The sequence below is a fragment of the Lactuca virosa genome, chromosome 5, assembly GCF_052849685.1.
Source record: "Lactuca virosa cultivar CGN04683 chromosome 5, Lactuca_virosa_CGN04683_v6, whole genome shotgun sequence".
NCBI classification, from domain to species: Eukaryota; Viridiplantae; Streptophyta; class Magnoliopsida; order Asterales; family Asteraceae; genus Lactuca; species Lactuca virosa.
The window spans coordinates 396,578,873-396,602,919 of NC_136430.1; the positions used below are offsets into that span (position 1 = coordinate 396,578,873).

The 24,047-nt window shown below is 35.3% G+C and overlaps 1 protein-coding gene across 1 annotated transcript; it reads left to right on the forward strand.

Annotated features, from left to right (window-relative positions):
• The first annotated feature begins 5,525 nt into the window (after positions 1–5,525).
• LOC145110876 (non-specific lipid-transfer protein 1-like) lies at positions 5,526–6,539 on the forward strand. The gene is made up of 2 exons (XM_079047190.1): positions 5,526–5,950; positions 6,332–6,539. Exons 1-2 carry the CDS (start codon positions 5,607–5,609, stop codon positions 6,339–6,341), a joined length of 354 nt encoding a protein of 117 aa, XP_078903316.1. The 5' UTR covers positions 5,526–5,606; the 3' UTR covers positions 6,342–6,539.
• Positions 6,540–24,047: the final 17,508 nt, after the last annotated feature.

Below are 24,047 nucleotides of genomic sequence, written 5' to 3' on the forward strand. Positions count from 1 at the left end.
ACATGCATGTTCAAAATGATTTTGGATTTTCAATTCGATGGTTAAGAATTTTTTATGTCGAAGGTTTCATTAAAAAAATATCGTTGCGCCTTATGTTTCAGCCATATCTGAATATTTCTTTGGCCCAAAATAAAAAATCAAATAGGAACAGTTCCAAAAACCATGTGATCTATAATTAACGTTGATATCTTTTTTTGGGAACATGGGTCTCGATTAAAGCTATGATTTTGAATAGTCTGAAAAATCATTGATGTCGACTGATGATTGGTTATGAGGAAACAACTATGTATTTGTTTGAAGATGGTGTTGGGTCAAATGGAGACAACATATGTGATAGGTTAGAAGGGTCAAACGCATACGATGGATTCTGATAATGTCTTGAGTAGCGTGTGTTTTTCCTACAACATGATATTGTGTATGTTGTCTTTCCAACTCGTCAGAAATCGTGAAGAGTGACTTGTCTACATCTCTGAAAAGTTGATATAGCTGAAAGCGATGTATACTATTTCTTTCTCAGAAAATGTGTTCCAATATATTTGTGACAGCTAATCAGATTCGTTGACTATTCATAAGTTAGAAAAAGACAAAGATATATATGATGGGTATTGCGAAGAGTGTATAGACTGTCTCCTTAACTCTAGCAATTTCTTTTTTTGGAAAATGATGAAAGCATTGACTACTGATTGATCATGGTGTATTTCTGTTCAATTTGCCACGCCAAAAAAGCTAAAAGTCCTGAATTTATTAATATGTCGAGAAAAGTGTTACCATTTAATTGTTTAATTTGAGGTGGTCTTAAAAGGTGTTATTAAATCAGGTACCAGGGCTTGTGTACATCTGTAAAGTCGTGTTGGGAAGCATAATTTGTTGGAAAGCATGATTTTAGGCTCTGTGTCTTCGTCATTAACGAATTTTTTGGAGGAAAAGAATTGGGTATCGAGATCGTAAATTTTTTGGTGTAAGTTTTCTCTAAATCTTCGACATCAAAGGGTTTGGTGAAAAATATTCGACATATGGGGTTACATGGACTTGATAACGAAGTCAATGAAAATTATGAAGTTTTCGACATGATATATAAGTTTTCGTCATGATAACGAATCCTTCACTTCTGATATTCGATTTTGATATCGATTTGTTTCTCAAAGAACATTTTTTCCATCTTATTTTTGTTTCCTCTCTTTTCTTTTGGTCTAATTCCTAAGAAAATCAAAAAACAAAAAAAAAGATTTTTATCTTTGTTCTTTGTTCTTTGAAGCCTCAGAAAACCCTAGAAAACTCAAAAAGATTTTTGTTTTGTTCGTCTTTTTGTCTGAAGCCTCATAAAAACTCGAAAAACCAAAAATATTGTCTTTCAGTTTGTTCTTGGAGGTTTTGGATGTCGAAGTTATGAAGTCTTGAGTATCGAGGCTCTAAAGGTCAAAGCTTTCAGATTTGTGAAAAAATTTCGACATTGATAGGCAAGGTTGAAGTTTTTAGATCTGAGAATTTTTTTTTGACATTGATAGTGAATCTATTGTTGTTAAACCACTGCCGTGTACGATTTAAGCAAATAATATTTTCAGTGCTTGGTTGCACTAAAGGATAACATAGGGAAGCATGGTTGAATCCTCAGGGACACAAGCTAATGGTCAATTCCTCTTTACGTAAGTCACATACTTGTCAAAACATAAAATATAAAAAAAGGGGATTTTGATTTAAAACTAAAACTAAAAGTTATAGTGAAATAAACTAAATGAAATCAATAATAAAAACGAATTCAATTATGCTGCGACTTTTCTATTCATGTGATCAGCCCAGATGTGGTTATTCAAAATGTGTTCTATTTAAGCTGGTACTGATAAAAAGTAACAAGATCTAGTACAATCTCTTTTACCTAGTTAAATTAACCAAAACAAGCTCTTCAGTTAACACTAACTTTTTACTGTCTAATTAAAAAAGCTCTTAATTAAGATCAGAAAAGTTGCATTACGATCTGTGTAAAATTCCCAGCAATACCCAATATTTTTCATAAGCTCGAAAGCGTAAAGTTATGATATTTCTGTTTATACCAAAGTTAAATCCCAACACGGAACCAATATGATACTTGTTACTTATTACCAGTTGACAAGAACAATTACAGATTCTATTAACTGATTAACTAGAATGATTAAACCCTTGCTAGGCGATCAGGCTAACAAGAATTAAAATCAAACATTCATTAAGCTTAAAACTGAAATAATAAGATAGAAGCGCACAATGAAAACCAAATCTGATAACTGATCACATGAAAAGTACTAGTCTAATGCAGAACTGAAAACCAGGGTTCTAGCCAGACATGGCTAAAATCTGATAAAAACTAGTAAAAAGAAACATTACACTACTAAATCTTACTAAACTAAACGTAGAACACGATCCACAGTCGACAGATCTTCAGAAATCAATGAAATCAGAGAGAAATCGTCTCAGAAATCATCTTTTTTTGTCATCTGGAGCTTTAGGAATCGGCTAGCCTTCAATCGAATCAGAGAGGTTGTATTTATATTCAAGTCAGAAGCTTTTGAAGCAAGAAAATGAAATCCACGATCGCATCTATCAGAAAATGCGATTGCATTTTTGTTGAAAATCTTTCGGAATGTCGTTTAATGAAGTATGATGCAATTTTTGACATTTTGTGAACTTCAACATGGGAATGCGGTCAGAGAATTGGCAAAATGCAATGACATTTATTTTTATTTTTCTTCCCCAGATCATTTTTCGACCCTACAAAACCTCTACCAACAAATAAAATTGTAGATTGGAAAAAAATGAGATTGCATTTTTGCTTATTTGCAAACACAAAAGTCGTCCGAAATTTTATCTAGTTTCCAGAACATTTTTAATCTTGTCAATCGGAGTTACGAGTCATGAGATATGGTCAAAATACTGACAATGGATCAAAGCTGCCAGAAACATCTTTTAGGCTTTAGAATGTAGTAATATATCTTCGTAGGATCAATTCGATCGAATTTTTATTGACCAAAACAGCTTCCATTCATTCCTCAGAATCCTTAATAAATTCCAAGCTCCAATTAACTCAAATGCTCCATCAACCACATCCAAAGCTGCTCGCAAAGTACTACTCCACTCGAATTATCTGAAAAACAACATAAAAACATGAGCAGTACGGGAATTCTAACGAATGACATGAGCTAAACATTATTTAAACTAATGGCATGCAAATGTGCAAATTATGATGTTAAATGTTAATAAAAACTACCTAAAAGATGCATAAAATGACATCTACTGTTCATTTTTCGACATTGATAGGGAAGGACGAAGCTTTTAGATTTTCGACATTGATATGGAAGGATGAAGCTTTCAGATCTTCGTTATTGATAAGAGAAGTCGAATTTTTCAGAACTGAGAAAATTTTTCGACATTGATAGGAAGGTATTGTTCATTTTTCGACATTGATGACGATGTCAAATTTTTAGATGCTATAGCGAAGTTCGCATCTGACTCATTCAGAAGTTACTGTTCTCATTCAGAGCTTCACAACCCTTCTTTTTCGACATTCCTTCTGAACCATTAAGAGAGTCGACATTCTCATATCTAAAAAAAATTCACAATTTTTCTTCAAGGGGGAGTGTTGTATATTCAATGGGGAGTGTTGTATGTTCAAGGGGGAGGGGGTGTTGATTGTTCAAGGGGGTGTTCGAATTTTCAGATCTATGTGTTTTGATGGTGACATTTTTCAGATCTGTTCCTCTCTCCTACACATTCCTCGGGTGCTGATGATTCTCACACTTTTAGGGGAGAATGTCACGGAAGAAAAGCGTGTTCCTCATCAGATCCAACATTTAGGGGGAGAATGTTGAGTTAAGAAATATTATATCTGATGATATGGTATTTCTAGTGTAGAAGGCATTTGAGAAATAGATAAAGAAATTGAGTTCTCTACATCGAAGGGAAGGACCTTCGATATATCTATTTATTTTAGTGCAAACATTGAGGTTGTACTTTAGGCCTTAGTCACACTATATATTTTGGAGTGTGTGATAACACTACTATATATAGTGTTGTAGTTTTGAGTGTTAGAAGAGAGAGTTCTGATATTTCCTATTTTGTACACTTGAAGATTACCTTCCAGAAATCAATTGAGCTTAAACAGAAATATTTACACCTTGTGTTCATTTCATTACCGTTTAATTCATGTGGATTGTTCTTCATTCCGCAATATCATTTCATGGGATCCTACAAACCTGACGCAACCCACCCAACTACTTTTATGTTACTTTGATTTTCATGTTTGGTTATGAGTTTCAAAACTTGGTGGTTTTAATATTTCTTTGAACTATGCAATGACTTTGGTGTTTTTGGTTGTTTTAAATGGCTTGAAATTTTTTTTGAATTAATTTATTAGTTTATTTATATTTTCTAAAAAATGGATTTAAACACATGGGTTGATCCCATAAACCGATCACCGAACCCGATCATAAACCGAACCCATTAGATTCTAAAACCCAAAAACCGAAATACGCAGGTTGGGTGAGGTTTTACCCCAAAACCGACCCAACCCAACTCATGTTCACCCCTAGTTTTAAATGTCATCGGTCAATGGTGTGGACCATGTAGTTTATTTGATTCATATGGTGCCAACTTTCTTTTGGTCTCCCTTATCTTAAAATTCATTGTTGTTGCTGGTATGTCGATTGAATTCCCGAACATAAATTGCTGGATGGTATCTTCTTTTTAGCCATTTGGCTCATTTGGAATGCGAGAAATGTGTTGAACAAGCCTACTTCTCCTTCGATGATCATTGAGAAATAAAAGCCACGAGTTTTGTTTGGATTAAACATAGTGCAAGAAAGCATAACTTAAACTGGCTTTCTTGGTATTCTTCTTCTAATGTTTTCTTAAATTTGGACTCGTAACTATATTTTTTGTTGCTAACTGTTGGCTAGTGCCTTTTACGTAGAATTTTTCTCCGTTCCAAAAAGAAAACCTAAAGTAAGAGGAAGAATGATCTAGCAAGTCGCTAATGTGCATATGATGTTAACACATTCATTATCATATACGGGAGTAACATTAAGGTTGGGTAGATCTACTTCCCACTAAAATGAATAGATCTGGTCGCACTAGAAGTTGATCTTCGTAGGCCCTATGAAATAATAGCCCCTCATAAATTCTTGGATCAATGTTATGACCCACCCCCCAACTACTCTACTGATCTCACATACCTGAATTCTCACGTTCCCATTCTTGTGCTTAAGATTTCACACTAACATACAAGTGGTATAACTTTTATTAGCATGGTAAACGATTTTATTGTATCAAAAAGATTATGGTTGTTATAGTAAAATGATGTATAAAGTCATACTTCTAATGACAAACGTTTTTGAACAAAAAATTTCTGGTATGATTTATTTTTATTTTTATTTAAACGATGTCTAGAATTTACTATAATGATACTTTTGCGATTTCAGCAAAAATAGTACTTTACGTTACGACCATATAAAAAAATAGCGGTGGTCCGAAAATCAAGTCACTATTGGCTCTATATAAATCCCATAACCTTCATACATTTCTCTTCACCAAAACACTACACACCTCCAATCGCTTGAGTAACTGAACCCAGATTTATAACAATGGCGGGTATGTTGATGAAGATGGCCTGTGTGATGGTGGCTTGCATGGTGGTGTTTGCACCTCATGCAGAAGCTGCCGTGTCTTGCGGTCAGGTGGCGAGCAGTTTGTTGCCTTGCCTGACATACCTAAGGAACGGTGGGGCAGTGCCGGATAGCTGTTGTGCTGGTGTTAAGGGACTTAACAGTGCAGCTAAATCTACGGCTGACAAGAAAATCGCTTGTGGATGCCTTAAGAATGCTTATAATGCCTTACCTGGAATACAAGCTCCCCTCGCATCTGGCCTTCCGGGCAAATGTGGTGTCTCAATTCCATACAAGATCAGCCCCAATACTGACTGCAACAAGTATGTCAACTTTTAAGATTTATATATCACTAATGAATACACACTCATCACACACTACCCGATTTCCCATAAAAAAAGCATTATCAAATTATACAATCAACGATTCTACTATATATATATGAATACATAACCATCCAAGTTTCTGTTTTTACATACATATAACCATTTTCAAATGGCTGATTATTTCACTAGCTGAACTACAATGTGAGTTATGGTTTAAAAATGCTTAATGTGTTTCTTTGATAAATAAAACATAAGCCATACGTTGGAAAATCATTTAATAACTTATTTTTTAGTTTTGCATAAGAAAATTTCTGGAAATGTGATCGTACTGTTCCTAGTTTACTGATATGTTGAATGTACGTACTGTGGAAATTGTAGGATTCAGTAATCTATGGAGGACGAAAAGAAAGATCGAGTGATAAAAGGAGACGAGATTTCATGTGTTAGATTTTTCGCTTTACCAATAAATGATATAGGGCGCATTCAGATATGACCCTTTCTAGCTCTGTTGTCCATTGTATTTCTAGCGCTGTTGTCCTTTATATTTCGAATGTATTTTCATTTCTAATGTATTTTCCTTCCACAATTTTCATCGTCGAGCTTGTAATAACTCTCTCTCTCTCTCTCTCTCTCTCTCTCTCTCTCTCTCTCTCTCTCTCTCTCTCTCTCTCTCTCTCTCTCTCTCTCTCTCTCTCTCTCTCAATTAGTCCTAAAACTTATATCCACTACAGGATTTGAACCCTCGATTTTAAGGAGAGAGTGCAACACCGGATGCCGTCGGGCTACAAACCCTTTGGTACACACATACATACACACGAGTTTTATTAGTATCATTTTTTTAAAGCATCTTCAATGACAGATTTATCTTATAGCTTTTATTATTTAATTGACCGATTACTACAACTTATTAACATAGAAGTGTATAGTGTTTTGTGTATTTATAATATTGAATGATCAATATCTTATAATTTTTTAAACATCTAACTAGGAATAAGCGTAGACGGGTACCAGTCCTAATTATCTTGAACCGAAACCGGCAGTTCCTAAAATGTTGGAACCGGAACCAGCGGGTAGCGGTTCCAATACCGGGTACCCGGTTCGTTAAATTGGTTGAATTTTTAATACTTATAAAAGTATATATCTATTGTAAACTTACAAGAAAGTTATCGACAACATCAATACGTAATTCGCTACGTATTAAAAATGATGATTAGAAAATATTAATAGCTTGAAAACATGACAAAAAAAATGTGAGCATATTTCTTAAAACCATTAAATATTCAAAATAAATTACTCAAAATTCTAGAATTTTATCCGATGTTATTCGAGATACCGTATAAAATATTTAATTGTGATATATATATATATATATATATATATATATATATATATATATATATATGGGGCAAATCAATAGAAAATGTATAAAGATTTAAAAACCTTAAAACCTACAAAATCAATAGAAATGTTGTATTTAAATTGATTTGTATCAAACATGATTGCTATTTTATTGCTATGTCTCTCAATACATAGAAAAAAAATACTTTAAGATGTTTAATCTTTTTTTTTTACTTTGAAGGGCTAAAAATGGCAGTTTTGGGACACAGGGACACATTTGTTAAAAAAATTTGCAAAATAATAATAATAATAATAAAATAAATAAATAAACTTTTTTTCTCAACAATTTTATATAAAAGTAGCGATTTGTAATTTTGTAAAGTCAAAAAAAATTAGATATCTCAAAGTATTTTTTTATATATTTTTAGGGTTTTTAGGGTTTTTTAGGTTTATGCATTTTCTATTGATTATATATATATATATATATATATATATATATATATATATATATATATATATACTAGCTGTTTACCCGCGCCAAGCGCCGGGTGCGAATATTTTTTTCCAGAAATTAGTTTCTAGAGAGGATTAGTTCTTTTGCGTAAATAGATTTATTATATCTAAACAATTATCAATAATAGTCATGTTAGTAGAAACGAAAATCAATAAGAATTAACATGAAAAGTTGAAATTATTTACAAATGTACATAAACACATGATTGATTGTGCATTATTAATCATGCAATACTTTTTATGCACCACATTTGATGTGTAGACTTCACTGCCATTGAATTGTTCATCATGGTTCACTAATACTTTTGTATTGGCACGTGATATCCCTCCTGACAGTGCCACATAAAGTTGGTCATGTGATAAAACCGATTTTGGAAGATACATACCTACATTTGGAATTGTTTGTCCCTTGACTATCATCATAAAACATAATCGAGTTGGAAATTGTTTTCTATTTTGCTTGAAATGAAACATATCATCTTCAAACGAACATAGAATACTTATTGACAAAAATATCCTCTTTCTCGCATGTTGACCAAGAGCTATTTCGGTTAAAATACGTTGTTTTTTCAGTTAAAAAGAAAAGTATATTGTACAAAGTTGTCGAACTATCTCTCTTTTTGGAAACACATTTCAAAGAACATGAAATCAATTCCTTGATCAATGATATTGGTGAATGACGATGGATGCTACGGGCATTAAATGCATAGGGCGGTGAATAGTTTTCTTTTTGCGTGTAATTTTCTTTTGGAAAATAGTTTCAAAATGTTATATTGCAAAGGATATACAATTATTGTAGTTTCCCTTTAGGAAATTTTTGATATGTTCCTTAATATTTTCAAACGTCTACGATGTAGGTAGTTTCCATGTAGACAATTTTTGATATGTTATTTATTCTTTTCTAACAATTTTTTTTTGTCATTTGACATTTTGTATAGAAATGATAACTATTCAACTAATTTATAAATAAATTAGTAATCTAACACTTTTAATAGAACATTAGAATTTAATCTAGAATATAATATTTAGTATTTTGGATCGACGAAAAATAGAATATTAAAATTTCAGTTGTCCTAAAATACGTTTTTGTATTTTTAAAAAAATTGGTGCAAATTTAGTTGATTATTAGTTAATAGAGTTTGTTTATAAAAGGTTAATAAAAATATAAGTAACGGCAATATTATACATGATAAATACTAATATAATATGACATTCGGATATGAATTCTTATATGTATTATTTAGTATTTGAAATTTGAAACTTTTTTTAACAAATTTCTATTATTAAAAATACTTAATCCAAAATTTAAACCAATAAAGATTTTTTTTAGTCAAATAGCCTTGTACATGAGAAAATGTTGATAAAAATGAATAAAACATCTACTCAAAGTCTAGAAGCATATGTGCATCCTAAAATATAATCCAATCTTTCAAACAACTTTAAATACATTATTCTTCATAGGAGTAAAACATTCCGGCATAAAAAATAAATGTGTCAAATGAACATTCACACCAAAAGCAGTAAAGCACACCACATACACCTGTGATTGCCGAACGCCCCAAAAACACCAAAACTCAATTTTGAAAATTATCCAACCCATGCTCACACCCCTTGAATATGTTGTTTACCTACTATTAGAAGAAAAAATCCCATTCATAAAAGAATTACAAAGTAAGAGTCGATATTAGATCATTGCACCATTTAGTCCAACTTAAACCTCATCTTTTTATCCATTTTCTAAATCCAAAAAAAAACAAAAAAAAGTTGAATTTTATTTGTTGTCTTCAGTAGAAATTTGGACCCTTCAAATTTAAGGGCCCTGTGCAGCCTGCACTCCTTCATGGTAGGGCCAACCTTCCAAGATCACATAGCATCATTTTCTTCCATTGCTTTCCTCCAAGTTCTTTAAGAAACTGAAACTTCAAATATCAAATATTAGAGTTACAACAAACACCAAAAATGTAGAAGAAAACAGAGAACCAATTAGAATGTATGAAGAATCAAGCACTTACAATCAACTTTAACCCCCTTGAGGACAAGGGTGCCAAACCAGTAACAATGATTATAAGTTTATTACTTTTCCGTATTTAACCTTTTGTGAACATGCCAATGACCGGGCCTGCAACAAAATAATTTTAAGGTTTAAATCGTAATGATTTTCAAGAAACAGGTTCACAACAATATGTCAATATCACAAATTATCAGCAACAAACCAAGTAACACTACTATGATCCCTCTTTGTATCTAATCAAAACTTTTTGCTAAGTAAAACAACTTGGAAAAATTCAAATTTTAAAAAATATATAAAATCAAAAGAAAACTCAAACAATAAAGTAAAAACCATTACTCTTTAATTCCTTTATAAAAGAGTTGGAGAAAAGGACTAACCAATGCTCTCTTTGAGAAACCTTAACACCTTAAGGCCATTCTTGAATCTGCAAACTTCCAAAAATGCTACAGGGATTGTCATTAACTTAAATATATTTATTTCAGGTTATTTCCCATTATGAGCAACTGAAAAAAATCTTATATATTATATTTTAATCTCATTAACAAAATGTATAAAATAATTAAGATAAATATTAATACTTGTCAGAAAAATGTTTAAACTACTCTTCTGACCAAAAAGAAAATAAACAAAAGTGGTATACAAACAAAATAGCAATATACTTTCATTTATTTGACTATTTTAGCATCAAAGTTCATTTCTTTCTATTTCAACATTGGAAAACATACCCAATTCTAGCATTATAATTTTAATTTTTTTTATTAGGATATTATACCTTGAAAATCTATCATGTTATCAGTGAATACCTGAGAGAGGATGTAGCCTGAAGCACCATGGGACAATTCAGTAAAATTCTGCAAACAAAAGTGCCCCTGGAATGAGTTTGATAGAATCCAAAACTTCAAAACATCATCCATAAAAAAATATTTTTGGTAACAAAGATTGGTTAAATAGCTTCCAATATATGCATTAATGAATAATATTGTATATATGTAGCCTTTTCGAAGCCTGAATGATGATCCAATTCCATTTGCCAGACACTTGTTGTCAATGTCATATACACATACACACACACACACCAATATCATGCTAATCATCATCAAATCAACATCACTTGCAAAGATGTTGGTAACAAAAAAGGAAGACAATTAATGAGAATGTTGAGAGTGAGGTCATGCAGCTAACCCAATCGTTTTTCTTAAGGTATCTTCGAATCTTACACCATGTAAATGCAATTATTCTAGCAAACAGTCCTACTAAGCAAGCACAATTATAAACTTAACATGATCATGATTAAAACAACTTGTAAACTTGAATTAAAAAAGTGAGATTACCACATTGGAACTTGTATTACCAAGGGTCTTGGCCTGCAAGTAAGATTAGATACAAAACCATTAAATACAATAACTTAGGTAAGCCATGTCCGGTTCTTTAATCACAATGTAGGATCATTTGAAGTGTCATGTTCAAGATATAGAAAACCAGGAAAAATGTGAAGTACAACACGTAGAGTGAATCCAACTAAACCTAGGTTCCTTACCAACATCTTTTACTTTTCATTTCCTTTCTCAATTCTCTCACATCACTCAATATTACACCAGAAGCATAAAGATTGGAAGAAAAAAAACTACTGTCATTTTCAGGCTCTAAAGCAAGAATGTTCCAAAGATAAGATAATTCCATGAAGATGAAAAATGGAATTTAAGTAATACCATGCATCATTGATATGTTGTTCATACATATGCAAACCATAATTCATAGCAAAAAAGCAAAATCCTAGATTAGTTTCCCTAGGGCATTTCCACAAACAGTTGGCATGTATTCTTTATCCATTAGAAACAAATAAGTACAAATGAGCAAGGGAATTAAAAAAATACCTTGAAACAGAATCTGAAGAAACCAAATCAAAACCCATATCACACAAAATTAAATTCTACAAAAATAATCTTTAAGATGATGAAGATTCAGAGGTTTGAGTCTATAAACATACCTCTATGTATTTCTCATCCAGCCTCAACCGAGAATCCTAATCGTCACTCCTATTAAAAAGATCCATCTCATTTATCAACACGATTATGCAATTGAAACATCGTATATCAGAGACGTTTGATGAACAACTAAATCATAAAACCCTTTAGGCTTTAAATGGTTCATCTTTTTGTTAATCTTCATCTAGATCCGAACACATCTTTTAAAATCCTAGAGATAAAGAACAACGATAAACGGTTAAAGAATAACCAGTGGCATTTGCTGGCGTCGAACTCCAGGGTGGGTGGGTGGCCAATGGAGGAGATAATGATGGCGGTTTCTTCGAGAGAAACATCCATGGGGAATCAAATCCCCTACAAATCAATAAAAAATAAGAAATTAGGGTTCTTCAAAGGTTTGAGTATCTAACCGATGGGAAATTATGATTCTTCTAAAAATACCTCATTGGTTGGATGGTGAAGGAAGCAACAAGCAGCGATACGTATAGGTGGTGGTGTCTGATGACATTTAAACAGAAACAGAGAGAAGCATCAGAGTGGGTTGTTTCTACCTGCATAGAAAATAGAAATCGCAAGAACCCCGGATAAAGAAAGCCTAGCTTTTTTTCTCTTACTGTTCCAGACCGATGTGGGTGGAGAATGATCCAATGGTGGTGGTGATTGGTTTCTCGGAATCACAAAAAGATGCAATGAACCTGAAGATGTTTTTTTTTTCCGGCAACAACATGCGATGGAGACCGAGTGGTAAATGAAATCTCTTTGTGATCGAACTGAGAGAGTGGATGCAAAATATAAATCATATTTAGTGTTTGACTTGTTCAATGGACTTTAAGATAAGGGATGACCGATTCACTTGGCACAGTTTGTTCCAGTTTGTTTAATGTTTATTTGACTTTTTCTATGGTTGACCAAATAAGATCTCGTTTTTTTAGAATGCATAAAGTTGTTGTATATAATGTTTTAAGATTTGTACCTCTTAAAATTCAGCCTTTGACCAAATTTGCATAATAAGGAATATATATATATATATATATATATATATATATATATATATATATATATATATATATATATATATATATATATATATATAGTAACATCCTGTTTTCCTGTCATTTCTTATTTCAAGTCTGTGGACCGGAAGTCGATTATGTAAAGGCTTTGGACCTTAAGGAGGTAAAGTTTAGTCCTTGTGGAAAGAGGTACTGATGCTTAAAAGATTTAACCCTTAAACTGTGTATTGGACCGAAGGGTAGAAAGGGGAATTTTGTTAAATTTTTGCTATTATTATTTGTAAAATCTATAATATAGTTGTGTAAAAATAACTCTTATAATCATTAACTGTTCTGTAATGATTTCTTTTAAAATTACTAACAATTGGGCCAACATATATATTTACGAGCTAATAACGACGGACGATTAACTATCGAACCTAATATGTAAATTGGTTTGTCCTTGTTAGTTTGAATAAAATCAAATTAAATTGGCTTGTCCTTGTTTTATTTTGAATAAAATCAAATGTAATCCGAGAGTTCTTAGTTTGAATATTACCATATTCTTTTTAAAAAATCAAGATATAATTACTACCCGTATGGGTATTTTGTACGAACCTTAACTTATTCTTTTAGAAAAATTACAATTTTTACAACATTATTTAGAATTCATAAAATGTAAATTTTTTACACATAAGTGCATATAAACTTTTGAGAATAAAAACATTAAATTTAGAAAACATAAGACTGTAAAAAATAAAAATAACAAAACTAGGCCTATAATTTACTTATATATATTTAATTACACCCGTATTAAACTTTAGAAAAAAAAACAACAACAAAGAATTCAACACGTTAAATTAGAAAAGAAACTACAATATTTATGTAGTTGAACATGTCATGATCAATGTCAAATACACAAACTCCTCTTTAAAACAAAGTGTTCTTCAAATTTTTTGCTTCCTCTTTTCAAACCCAAAGCTCATACTTCCCATTCAAACAACCCCAACTTGCTATGCCCCAACTTTCTAACTATAAGAAACAAAAGTAGGATGCTATTAGAACCAAAGCAACATAGGTACACTATTATTTGTTGTATTTTACCAAAAAAAAATACACCGTTTTCCTAGTTTTTACATTTCAACTTCAAACTTAAATATATAAAAAGATTCTCCTTGAAAAATGAACAAATATAATGCATTTGACTTTTTATATTTTATTTACATATCTTTTAACTTTAACGATTAGCTTTTCAGTCAAATTCATTCGTTTAAAAAATTGGTTATCATGAGATTCGAAGTATAATAGTAAGCAATAAATTTAACCCCAAATTCCGTCATTAATTTAAATAAAGATTTTAGACTTTCAGAAACAACGTTCATTTCGGTCATTGGAGGACTTTCTAATTGATTAGAATTCTTTAATACATCTTTGACCATAACCTTCACTCGGTTTTTAGGTGATACTATAACAGATTCATTTAACTTTTTTTTGTGTAGCACCCGAGTCGTCAGGTAAGAAGTTATTGATTTATTCTATTTAATTCAGTAAATAGGTGGTGGAGGGCATGTGAGTACGTTGGGCGTACATTTGGTACACACGGCGTACTCCATGCATGCACTTCATCGGGCGATCGCTTGCGTACGCTGGCCTGGGCGCACCCATGCGTACGCTGGGCGTAATCAAGTCATGGGTAAACCCTAATTTAAAGGGGTTTCACCCCATTTAAAGAACTTAAGTCCCTCAAGTCCTTTCCTCTCTCAGCCTCCACTGCCCTTTTAATGCAAATCTCGAACCCTAGCCTCCTTGTGTGCATTTTGAACTTGTCTTAAGTGTTTGTGGTGCTCTTTGGTGGTTTTAAAGGAGAAGGAAGTTTGGGAGGAAGCAAAGGAGAAGAAGGAGCTTGTAGATCCAGAGCTTGTGCACCATTTCCAGCCTAGTGAAGATATAAAGTTTGAACCTTGATCATTACAAGCTTAGATGTAGGTTTAAGGTAGAATATGGCACCTTTGGTCCCACGGTTTGGTTTCTTGGAATATGAGAAACTCCAGGACATTTGAGTTGTCCTTTTTGACTCTTGGGAGTGTTTAGAGTCATAAAAATTGGATCTTGGTGGTTAAGACTCAACCATGTAAGTGTTAGTGACCATCCAAGTGAGTTAATAGACTTAATTCATGGTTTGAGCCCCATCCATGCATGCAAAAGCATAAAGTTTGCAACTTTATGGCTTAAGACATTATTTTGAGCTTGGATCTAAGTTTTGGACGCAAAGGTTGAATGGATTAAGACTTTGGAATGAGAATAGGTTGACTGGCCAGTACGTTGGGTGTACTCTAGAGTACGTTGCGCGTACTGGGTCAGTGTCCCGACTCCGGATGAGCATCAGCGTATGCTGGGCGTACGAGCCATGTACGTCGTGCGTACGCAGTCTGTGGGCTTAGGTAGTTTTTAGGCTCGTATGTTAATTGGGCTTTGGACTTGTTTAATTTGGGCCTCGGGCCCACCTGTTATAGCAAGTTATTTGTGGGCCTAAGGCCATGTTAGGTGTTCTTGGGCGATATTCGACTTTGAGGCTTTGTAGTTGGGCTTGGATGCTTTTTGGGCTTTTTATGGATTTGGGCCTTAGGGGAAAGGACACCCATTGAGGCAAGGGTAGAGGAGCCCTTTTTGCCTTAAGTCAAGAATTAGGGTTTGGACCTTTGAGTTAGAATGTGGCCTAATTTCAAATTAGGATTTTAAGCTTTTGTGTTAGGAAGAGGCTTTCGCGAGTCATCCGCCGAGTGCGATTTGGTATCTTCAGTTTGAGGTGAGTCTTCCTTCGCAGTATCCGTGGTTGGAAGGCACCAACGTCGGCCCACTAGTTTATGATGTAGTGTGATGATTGTCTTTGTGACAATTGTCAGTTATGCCTATAATTTCTTGATGATTCTATGATTCTTATTATGATATTATATGGTAGTAGTAAGGGGTGAAATAGACCTGGTATCCGGTTGAAATAGACTGAAGGGGATCGCAAGCTCCCATATATGCTTGATAGTATCCGATTGAAATAGACCGAAGGGGTAGGCAAGCACCCATATATGCTTGATTGTATCCGAGTGAAATAGACCGAAGGGGTAGGCAAGCACCCATATATGCTTAGCAGTATGTTGTTTAGTATGTGGTATTTTGGGGGAACTCACTAAGCTTTGTGCTTACAGTTTTCAGTTTATGTTTCAGGTACTTCTAATTCGAAGGGGAAGGGTCCGGCCTGATCGCACTACATCACCCTATGATTTCTGCACTTAGTGATTTTGGGAATTTGTAATCTGATAACATGTTACTATGATACTCTTTTGACTATTTTGATATTAGTGTCTTGTGACTTGAATGAAATTAAAAACAAAATTTTATCTATATTTTTGGGATGTTACAAGTGTTGGGTTTGAGCCATAAGAACTTTCCTATGTGCACATGCAAACCCTAATGCTTGGATCTAGGTTTCTCTAATTGAACATGCAATGTTTCCAAGGCTTACAATGCTAGATCTAGAGATAACAATTGAAACATAACACATGAAATCAGATCTAGAAGAATACCTTAGGTTGCTTGCTTGAATCTTCTTGTTCTTGGAGCTTAGAGTCACAACTGTCACTCCTCTAATGGCTTACAAACACCAACTAGCAAGAGGATGATTTGGAGAGAGAGGAGGGATGAGAAAATCGGCTCTAGGGTTTCAATCTTACAAGAGTGGCCGATTTCCCTCACCCATAGGGTCTATTTATACTATGAGCTACTAGGGTTACATCCTTAACCCTAATTGAATAACTTATGCCCTAAGCAATCCAAGGATCCTTCTAGATATGAGGCTTGGACGAATTTAAGATATCCTAAACCTAAAATTCGGCCACCCTAATATCCATAAGGATTCATAGCCCAAAAACACAACTATCACACATTTGACAGTTTAAGCCCCTTTATTCAATTAACCTCTTTTAGTCACCAAATTAATTCCTAATTAATTTATGACTAATATTAATTAAATAATATTATTATTCCTTTAATATATTATTCTTATAACATATTAATATAATAATATCTCTTCTCTCTATATAAATCAACCTGTCAAGTTGCTATGGTGAAGGCAACCCAAAAGGACCATGCACAACCGGGTCAAGTACTTACCAAATATAGTTACGGGCTTAGACACTAATCCAACAGTCTCCCACTTGGATAAGTCTAGTAACTATAGATGCAAACACAATCCGATTAGCAATCGTAGCTCTCAAAGACGTTGTCAAACTCTGATCTTATCAGTATCCTGTCCTTCAGATAAGGGATCGTATAATCCTCTGTTCTAGATATCGTGCGGACAATTACATGGAACATGGTCATACTTATTGTCCTGCAATTGGTTTCTCGATCTCAGATTCATTTGACATAGAACTTAATTGAACACATCAATTCAGTCCTGACCGGGCCCGGCATATAAGTCAAATCAAATCATCGAGGGGCCCTGATATCGCTTTTACCCTCTTAGGATAAAAGGAACAGATAAACTTCGACTTATATGCATCTACTATCCACTAATCAAATCACACACAACAATGTGTTTTATAACATCAAGTTACTGATGCGTTTGCGCATTATCAATGCATAACCAATTAACAAACAATAAACCATATATCTAGGTTTTAAGACCATATGATATTACCATCTTGCGATCACTCGTGATAAATTCCATGAAGTGATTCCAGCAAGTGTGGGTTTATTCCAATGCTCAAATCAAGTTCATAAGCACTCATGAACGTTGTAGCAAACCTTTGCTATGTCTAATACACTTTAGACAATCTACACACCAATTCATGACAGTCTTCATTCATATCTACTTCCAACATATGAACGACTGTGGACCATTCGAATAATTCGATTATTATCAAATAACTTAATTATTCAGGAAGTCAAAACATGCAAAATGAAACAATAGGTAAAATATTAACATAAGACAGTAACATTACTAATAAATAATACTCCTTTATTTAATCATCAAATGTTAATAACAACTTATCTATTACATGTTTCCAAACTATCTAATCTAAACTAATATCGTCCTTTATCCTAATGCTCCTAGCGTGCTGCAAATGCTTAACCCTGCTCAGTCCCTTTGTAAGCGGATCTGCTGGGTTATCTTCTGACGATACCCTCTTCACTACGAGGAGTCCTTCTTCCACCCGATGTCGAATAAAGTGATATTTTCTGTCGATATGTCGAGATCTACCGTGATCTCTTGGTTCCTTGGTCAAGGCAACCGCTCCTTCATTATCACAGAAAATCTCCATGGGCTCCTTTATGGCTGGCACAACTCCAAGGTCTCCAATGAAGTTTTTCAACCATATTGCCTCCTTTGACGCTTCACTTGCTGCAATGTACTCTGAGTCACACGTTGAATCAGCTACAGTTTCCTGCTTGGAACTCTTCCAAGTTACTGCTCCTCCATTGAGGGTAAAGACCCAGCCCGACTGCGAACGATAGTTTTCCCTGTCGGTCTGAAAACTGGCGTCGCTGTACCCTCGCACCTTTAAGTCATTACTCCCACCGAGGACTAGAAACCATTCCTTGGTCCTCCGAAGGTACTTAAGAATGTTCTTGACTGCGATCCAATGCGCTCTGCTAGGGTTCCCTTGATATCTGCTGACCATGCTCAAAGCGAAGGCCACATCAGGGCGAGTGCAAGTCATAACGTACATGATCGAGCCGACTACGGAAGCGTAAGGTACTCGGCTCATTTCTGCTATCTCGACTTCAGTACTCGGACTCCGAGTCTTACTCAACTTGGCATTACTTTGGATTGGTAACTCCCCTTTCTTTGAATTCTCCATACTAAAACGTTTTAGTACCTTTTCTAAGTAAGTGTTCTGACTAAGTCCTATTAGTCTCTTACTTCTGTCTCTCACTATCCTTATTCCCAGAATATAGGAAGCCTCTCCGAGGTCCTTCATAGCGAAGCACTTCCCGAGCCAGGACATAACCTCCTGCAGTGTCGGGATGTCGTTTCCTATGAGTAGTATGTCATCGACATACAATACGAGGAAGCTTACTACACTCCCACTGGCTTTGACATATACACAAGACTCATCTTCGCTTTGCAGAAAACCAAACTCTTTGACCTTCTCGTCGAAACAAAGATTCCATCTGCGAGACGCTTGCTTAAGTCCATAAATAGACTTCTCAAGCTTACACACTCTATTGGGATGCTTCGCATTGACAAAACCCTCTGGCTGAGCCATGTAAACATCCTCAGCCAACTTCCCATTAAGGAAAGCGGTTTTGACATCTATTTGCCATATTTCATAGTCATGAAATGCAGCAATGGCCAGCATCACCCTGATAGACTTTATCTTCGCAACTAGTGAGAAGGTTTCGTCGTAGTCAACTCTAGGAGTTTGAGTGAAACCCTTCGCAACCAATCGCGCCTTATAAGTGTGCACGTTTCCATCCACGTCAGTCTTCTTCTTGAAGATCCACTTGCACCCGACCGTCTTACGACCTGGTACATTGTCAACCAAATTCCAAACTTGGTTGTCATACATGGATTGGATCTCGCTATCCATAGCCTCTTTCCACTTTGCAGACTCTGGGCCTGCCATGGCTTCCTTATAGCTGTTAGGTTCATCCATATTCACTAGGGTACTATCACTAATGAACGTATCCCCTTCCATAGTAATATGAAAACCATGAAACTGGGGTGGAACACTAACTCTTTCGGAACGTCTAAGAGGTAAGGATTCATCAATCGGTTCAACTGGAGTTTCCTCCTCGGGTTGAGCGCCAGTGTTAGAGGTTCCTTCATCGCTCGATTCTTGAAGCTCTTCAAGATCGATCTGCCTCCCACTGTCTCCTTGGCTTATGAGTTCTCGCTCTAGGAAAACCCCTCTCCTCGCAACGAAGACAACATTGTCACTCGGTCTGTAGAAGAGATATCCAAAGGATTTCTGTGGGTAGCCGATGAAAATACATCGCTCACTACGAGGTTCGAGCTTGTCGTGAGTTTCCCGTCTTACGAAAACCTCGCAACCCCAAACCTTGATATGTGCTAACGAGGGAGCCTTCCCTGTCCACATATGGTGAGGTGTTTTGGCAACCTTCTTCGTAGGTACTAAGTTAAGGATATGGGCGGCAGTCTCTAAGGCATACCCCCAGAATGAGATAGGTAGTGAAGCACGACTCATCATGGAACGAACCATGTCTAGAAAGGTTCGATTACGCCTCTCAGCTACACCATTCAATTGTGGTGTCCTAGGTGGCGTCAATTGTGAAACTATTCCACATTCCTTAAGGTAGTCGTAGAATTCAAGACTTAGGTACTCTCCACCTCGATCAGATCGAAGCATCTTGATTTTCCTGCCCAATTGATTCTCCACTTCTTGTTTAAACTCTTTGAACTTTTCAAAGGTTTCTGACTTGTGCTTGATCAAGTAGATATACCCATATCTGCTATAATCATATGTGAAAGTCACATAGAAGCGATTTGCGTCCCTTGTGGTGGATCTAAAGGGTCCACACATCTGTATGTATGAGATCCAATAAACCCTCACCCCTCGCACAAGTGCCAGTGAAGGGTGACTTGGTCATCTTTCCAAGTAAACAAGATTCGCATACGTCATCGTCCCTAAGGTCGAATGACTCCAAGACTCCATCCTTTTGGAGTTGGGCTATGCGTTTCTTGTTAACATGGCCAAGGCGACAATGCCACAAGCATGCTTTGTCCATACTATTGGAAGAATCCACACATAATACATCATTTCCTAAGTTGTCTACAACCATCACAGTTTCATATATTCCATTACAAGGCAATGCTTCAAAATATAAAACATTATTAAAATAAGCATAAATAGAACCCTTTTCATTATCAAATGAATATCTAAAGCCTTGTTTATATAAACCATGAAATGAAATGATGTTTCTAGCCATATCCGGCGAATAGCAACAATTATTCAAATTTAAATCTAAACCATTACTAAGCACTAAGGAATAAACTCCAATCTTAGTCACAGGCGACGATCTTCTGTTTCCCATGATCAGATTCATCCTTCCATGCTCCACATCCCTATTTCTTCTTAGTCCCTGCAAATCAAAACATATGTGAAAACCACATCCTGTATCAAGAACCCAAGAAGTAGCATGTGACAAACTATTAGATTTAATTGTGTAAATACCTGTGAAAGATGGCTTGATCTTTCCATCCTTGATGGCCTGCAGCTATTCTGGGCAGCTTCTCTTCCAATGCCCTATCTTGTGGCAGTGGTGGCACTCTGCCTCCTTGGCGTTTGAGTTGGGTTTAGCAGAACCAACTTTGGTTCCACTAGAAGAGGTACCATCTTGAGACTTTCCCTTGTGGTGGCCCCTTTAGGAGGCCTTCCTCTTCTTACCCTTCCCTTGCCCTATTTCCAAGACAGGGGCAGCAGCTGGAGTGGGAGGTGATGCAACAGATTTATCCTTGAGGTTGCTCTCAGCAGTCCTCAACAAGCCCTGAAGCTTGCTCAAGGATACTTCTTCTTTATTCATGTGATAGGTCATGCGGAACTGGCTATAGCAGGAAGGCAATGAGTGAAGGATAATGTCAATTGCTAGCTCTTCATCGAAGTTCACATTCAACTTCAGCATGCGATCAACATATCTCTGCATTTTTTGCAGATGGGCAGTAAGAGACTCTCCATTTCCCATTTTGGTAGTGATCATCGAAGGGATGATCTCATACCTTTCTTGCCTGGCGCTCTGGTCGTAGCGTTCCAGCAGATCCTGATGCATCTCGTAGGGGTACTTGTCCTCATAGGACTTTTGAAGTTCAGCAGTCATAGTCGCGAGCATGATGCAATGGACTTTCGTGGCATCACGCTCGTGGGCCTCGTAGGCCGCGATCTCATCGGCAGTAGCAGTTTCAATGTCCATCTCCTTAAGCTTCTCGTCGAGGACATACTCTTTGTCCTCGTAGCGAGTGACCATGCGAATGTTGTGGATCCAATTACTAAAATTGGTCCCATCGAAGATCACTTTCCCACACAAGTTCATGAGTGAGAATGAACCAGAGGAGTTTGACCCAGAAGCGTTGTTGTTTGCGTTCGACATCTGAAATGAAAAAAGGAACAAAGTTGATTAGAAATGAATTTCCCAAATTAATCACCCAAATGAAAAATTAGGGCTAGGAACCAACAACATTATTCACTAATTAGAAGAGGGATGCCGTAATCTAATAAGTAAATAACTTGAAGGCAAGTGAATGTCAATTCACTAATTCTCCACCATGAAAAACGAAAAGAAATTAGGTTTTAAATGTATTGAAAACTCCTAGATCTTTTGAGATACATTGAACTTTTCAATGGCATGTTTAAATCTCGATATGCCCCTCTCGTTTGTGACTGGGATGCCGAGGATCACAAAGTGGGTGTGAATAACCATGCAAATGTACATGGTGCCCTCATTGTTACAGTTACCTATTCAATGTGCTGGTTAACCACACACGCTCCATTGAACTATAACAAACAACGAGTCACCCTTTGCCACCTTTTCTTAGAACCCAATTAATGTGCCGGTTAACCACACGCGCTTCATTAACGTCTTAGCAAGGGTACAAAGTGTAATTTCATGGAATTGCATCAATTCACTTTTGCCTAAAGTAACTAAGATTGGGAATTTTGTAAAAACATTTAGTTACTTAATATAGATTCATTATACTTTTAATGAGGAAAGGTTTGCCCGATCCTACTCGTTCGGCTAACGACCCTCCACCAATCAAGGAAGCGGTGGGTGAGAATGGACACCCATTAAACGGCCATTTTATAGGCCATAACCTTATACCCCCCTTATAGATTGGCTTTGTGAATGAGACCTACTAACGGTAAGACTAGCATTTAAGTTATACATATATATATTAATCTTATAATATTATAAGTATAGGGTTGAATTTTAAAACTTGTAAAATTCTAGGGTTTGAAATTTAAATTATTCAAATTAAACTTTTAATCACAAAACTTAAATTTCAAAACTTGAGGGCAAGTTTTGAACTTTTTCAAAACATAAAGGATCAAATAGCAAATAATATAAATCAACTAATTAATTTAATGATTATCTAAATTTGACCTAGTCAATATTACTTGCAAGACAATTTACCAATTTAATTCAAATAATCAATTATAATCATATAAGGAAATTATTATTCAATCAAATGGTAATTATCTTTTGTTTAGTCAAGGATATACTCAAATATATGATAAAATTCGGATTTTAATGACCCAAAATAATTAAGGCAAGTATCCTCAAGCAAAACAGCAAGAAATCCCGAAATCTACTCTAACTGACGCTTGAACTCGCCGAGTTGGTGCTACTCGCCGAGTCCACAATGGGACTCGCCGAGTTCATCATTCAGGGGCACAAAAAACGATTTTTTCATGCAAAAAGCAATCAACCAAAGCATCAATTCAATAGAAATCAATCAAGGCTCTGATACCACTGTTGGGTTTGAGCCATAAGAACTTTCCTATGTGCACATGCAAACCCTAATGCTTGGATCTAGGTTTCTCTAATTGAACATGCAATGTTTCCAAGGCTTACAATGCTAGATCTAGAGATAACAATTGAAACATAACACATGAAATCAGATCTAGAAGAATACCTTAGGTTGCTTGCTTGAATCTTCTTGTTCTTGGAGCTTAGAGTCACAATTGTCACTCCTCTAATGGCTTACAAACACCAACTAGAAAGAGGATGATTTGGAGAGAGAGGAGGGATGAGAAAATCGGCTCTAGGGTTTCAATCTTACAAGAGTGGCCGATTTCCCTCACCCATAGGGTCTATTTATACTATGAGCTACTAGGGTTACATCCTTGACCCTAATTGAATAACTTAGGCCCTAAGCAATCCAAGGATCCTTCTAGATATGAGGCTTGGACGAATTTAAGATATCCTAACCCTAAAATTCGGCCACCCTAATATCCATAAGGATTCATAGCCCAAAAACACAACTATCACACATTTGACAGTTTAAGCCCCTTTATTCAATTAACCTCTTTTAGTCACCAAATTAATTCCTAATTAATTTATGACTAATATTAATTAAATAATATTATTATTCCTTTAATATATTATTCTTATAACATATTAATATAATAATATCTCTTCTCTCTATATAAATCAACCTGTTAAGTTGCTATGGTGAAGGCAACCCAAAAGGACCATGCACAACCGGGTCAAGTACTTACCAAATATAGTTACGGGCTTAG

Excerpts from the sequence above, each read along its gene's own strand:
- LOC145110876 (XM_079047190.1), top strand. The coding sequence starts at position 5,607 with ATGGCGGGTATGTTGATGAAGATGGCCTGTGTGATGGTGGCTTGCATG.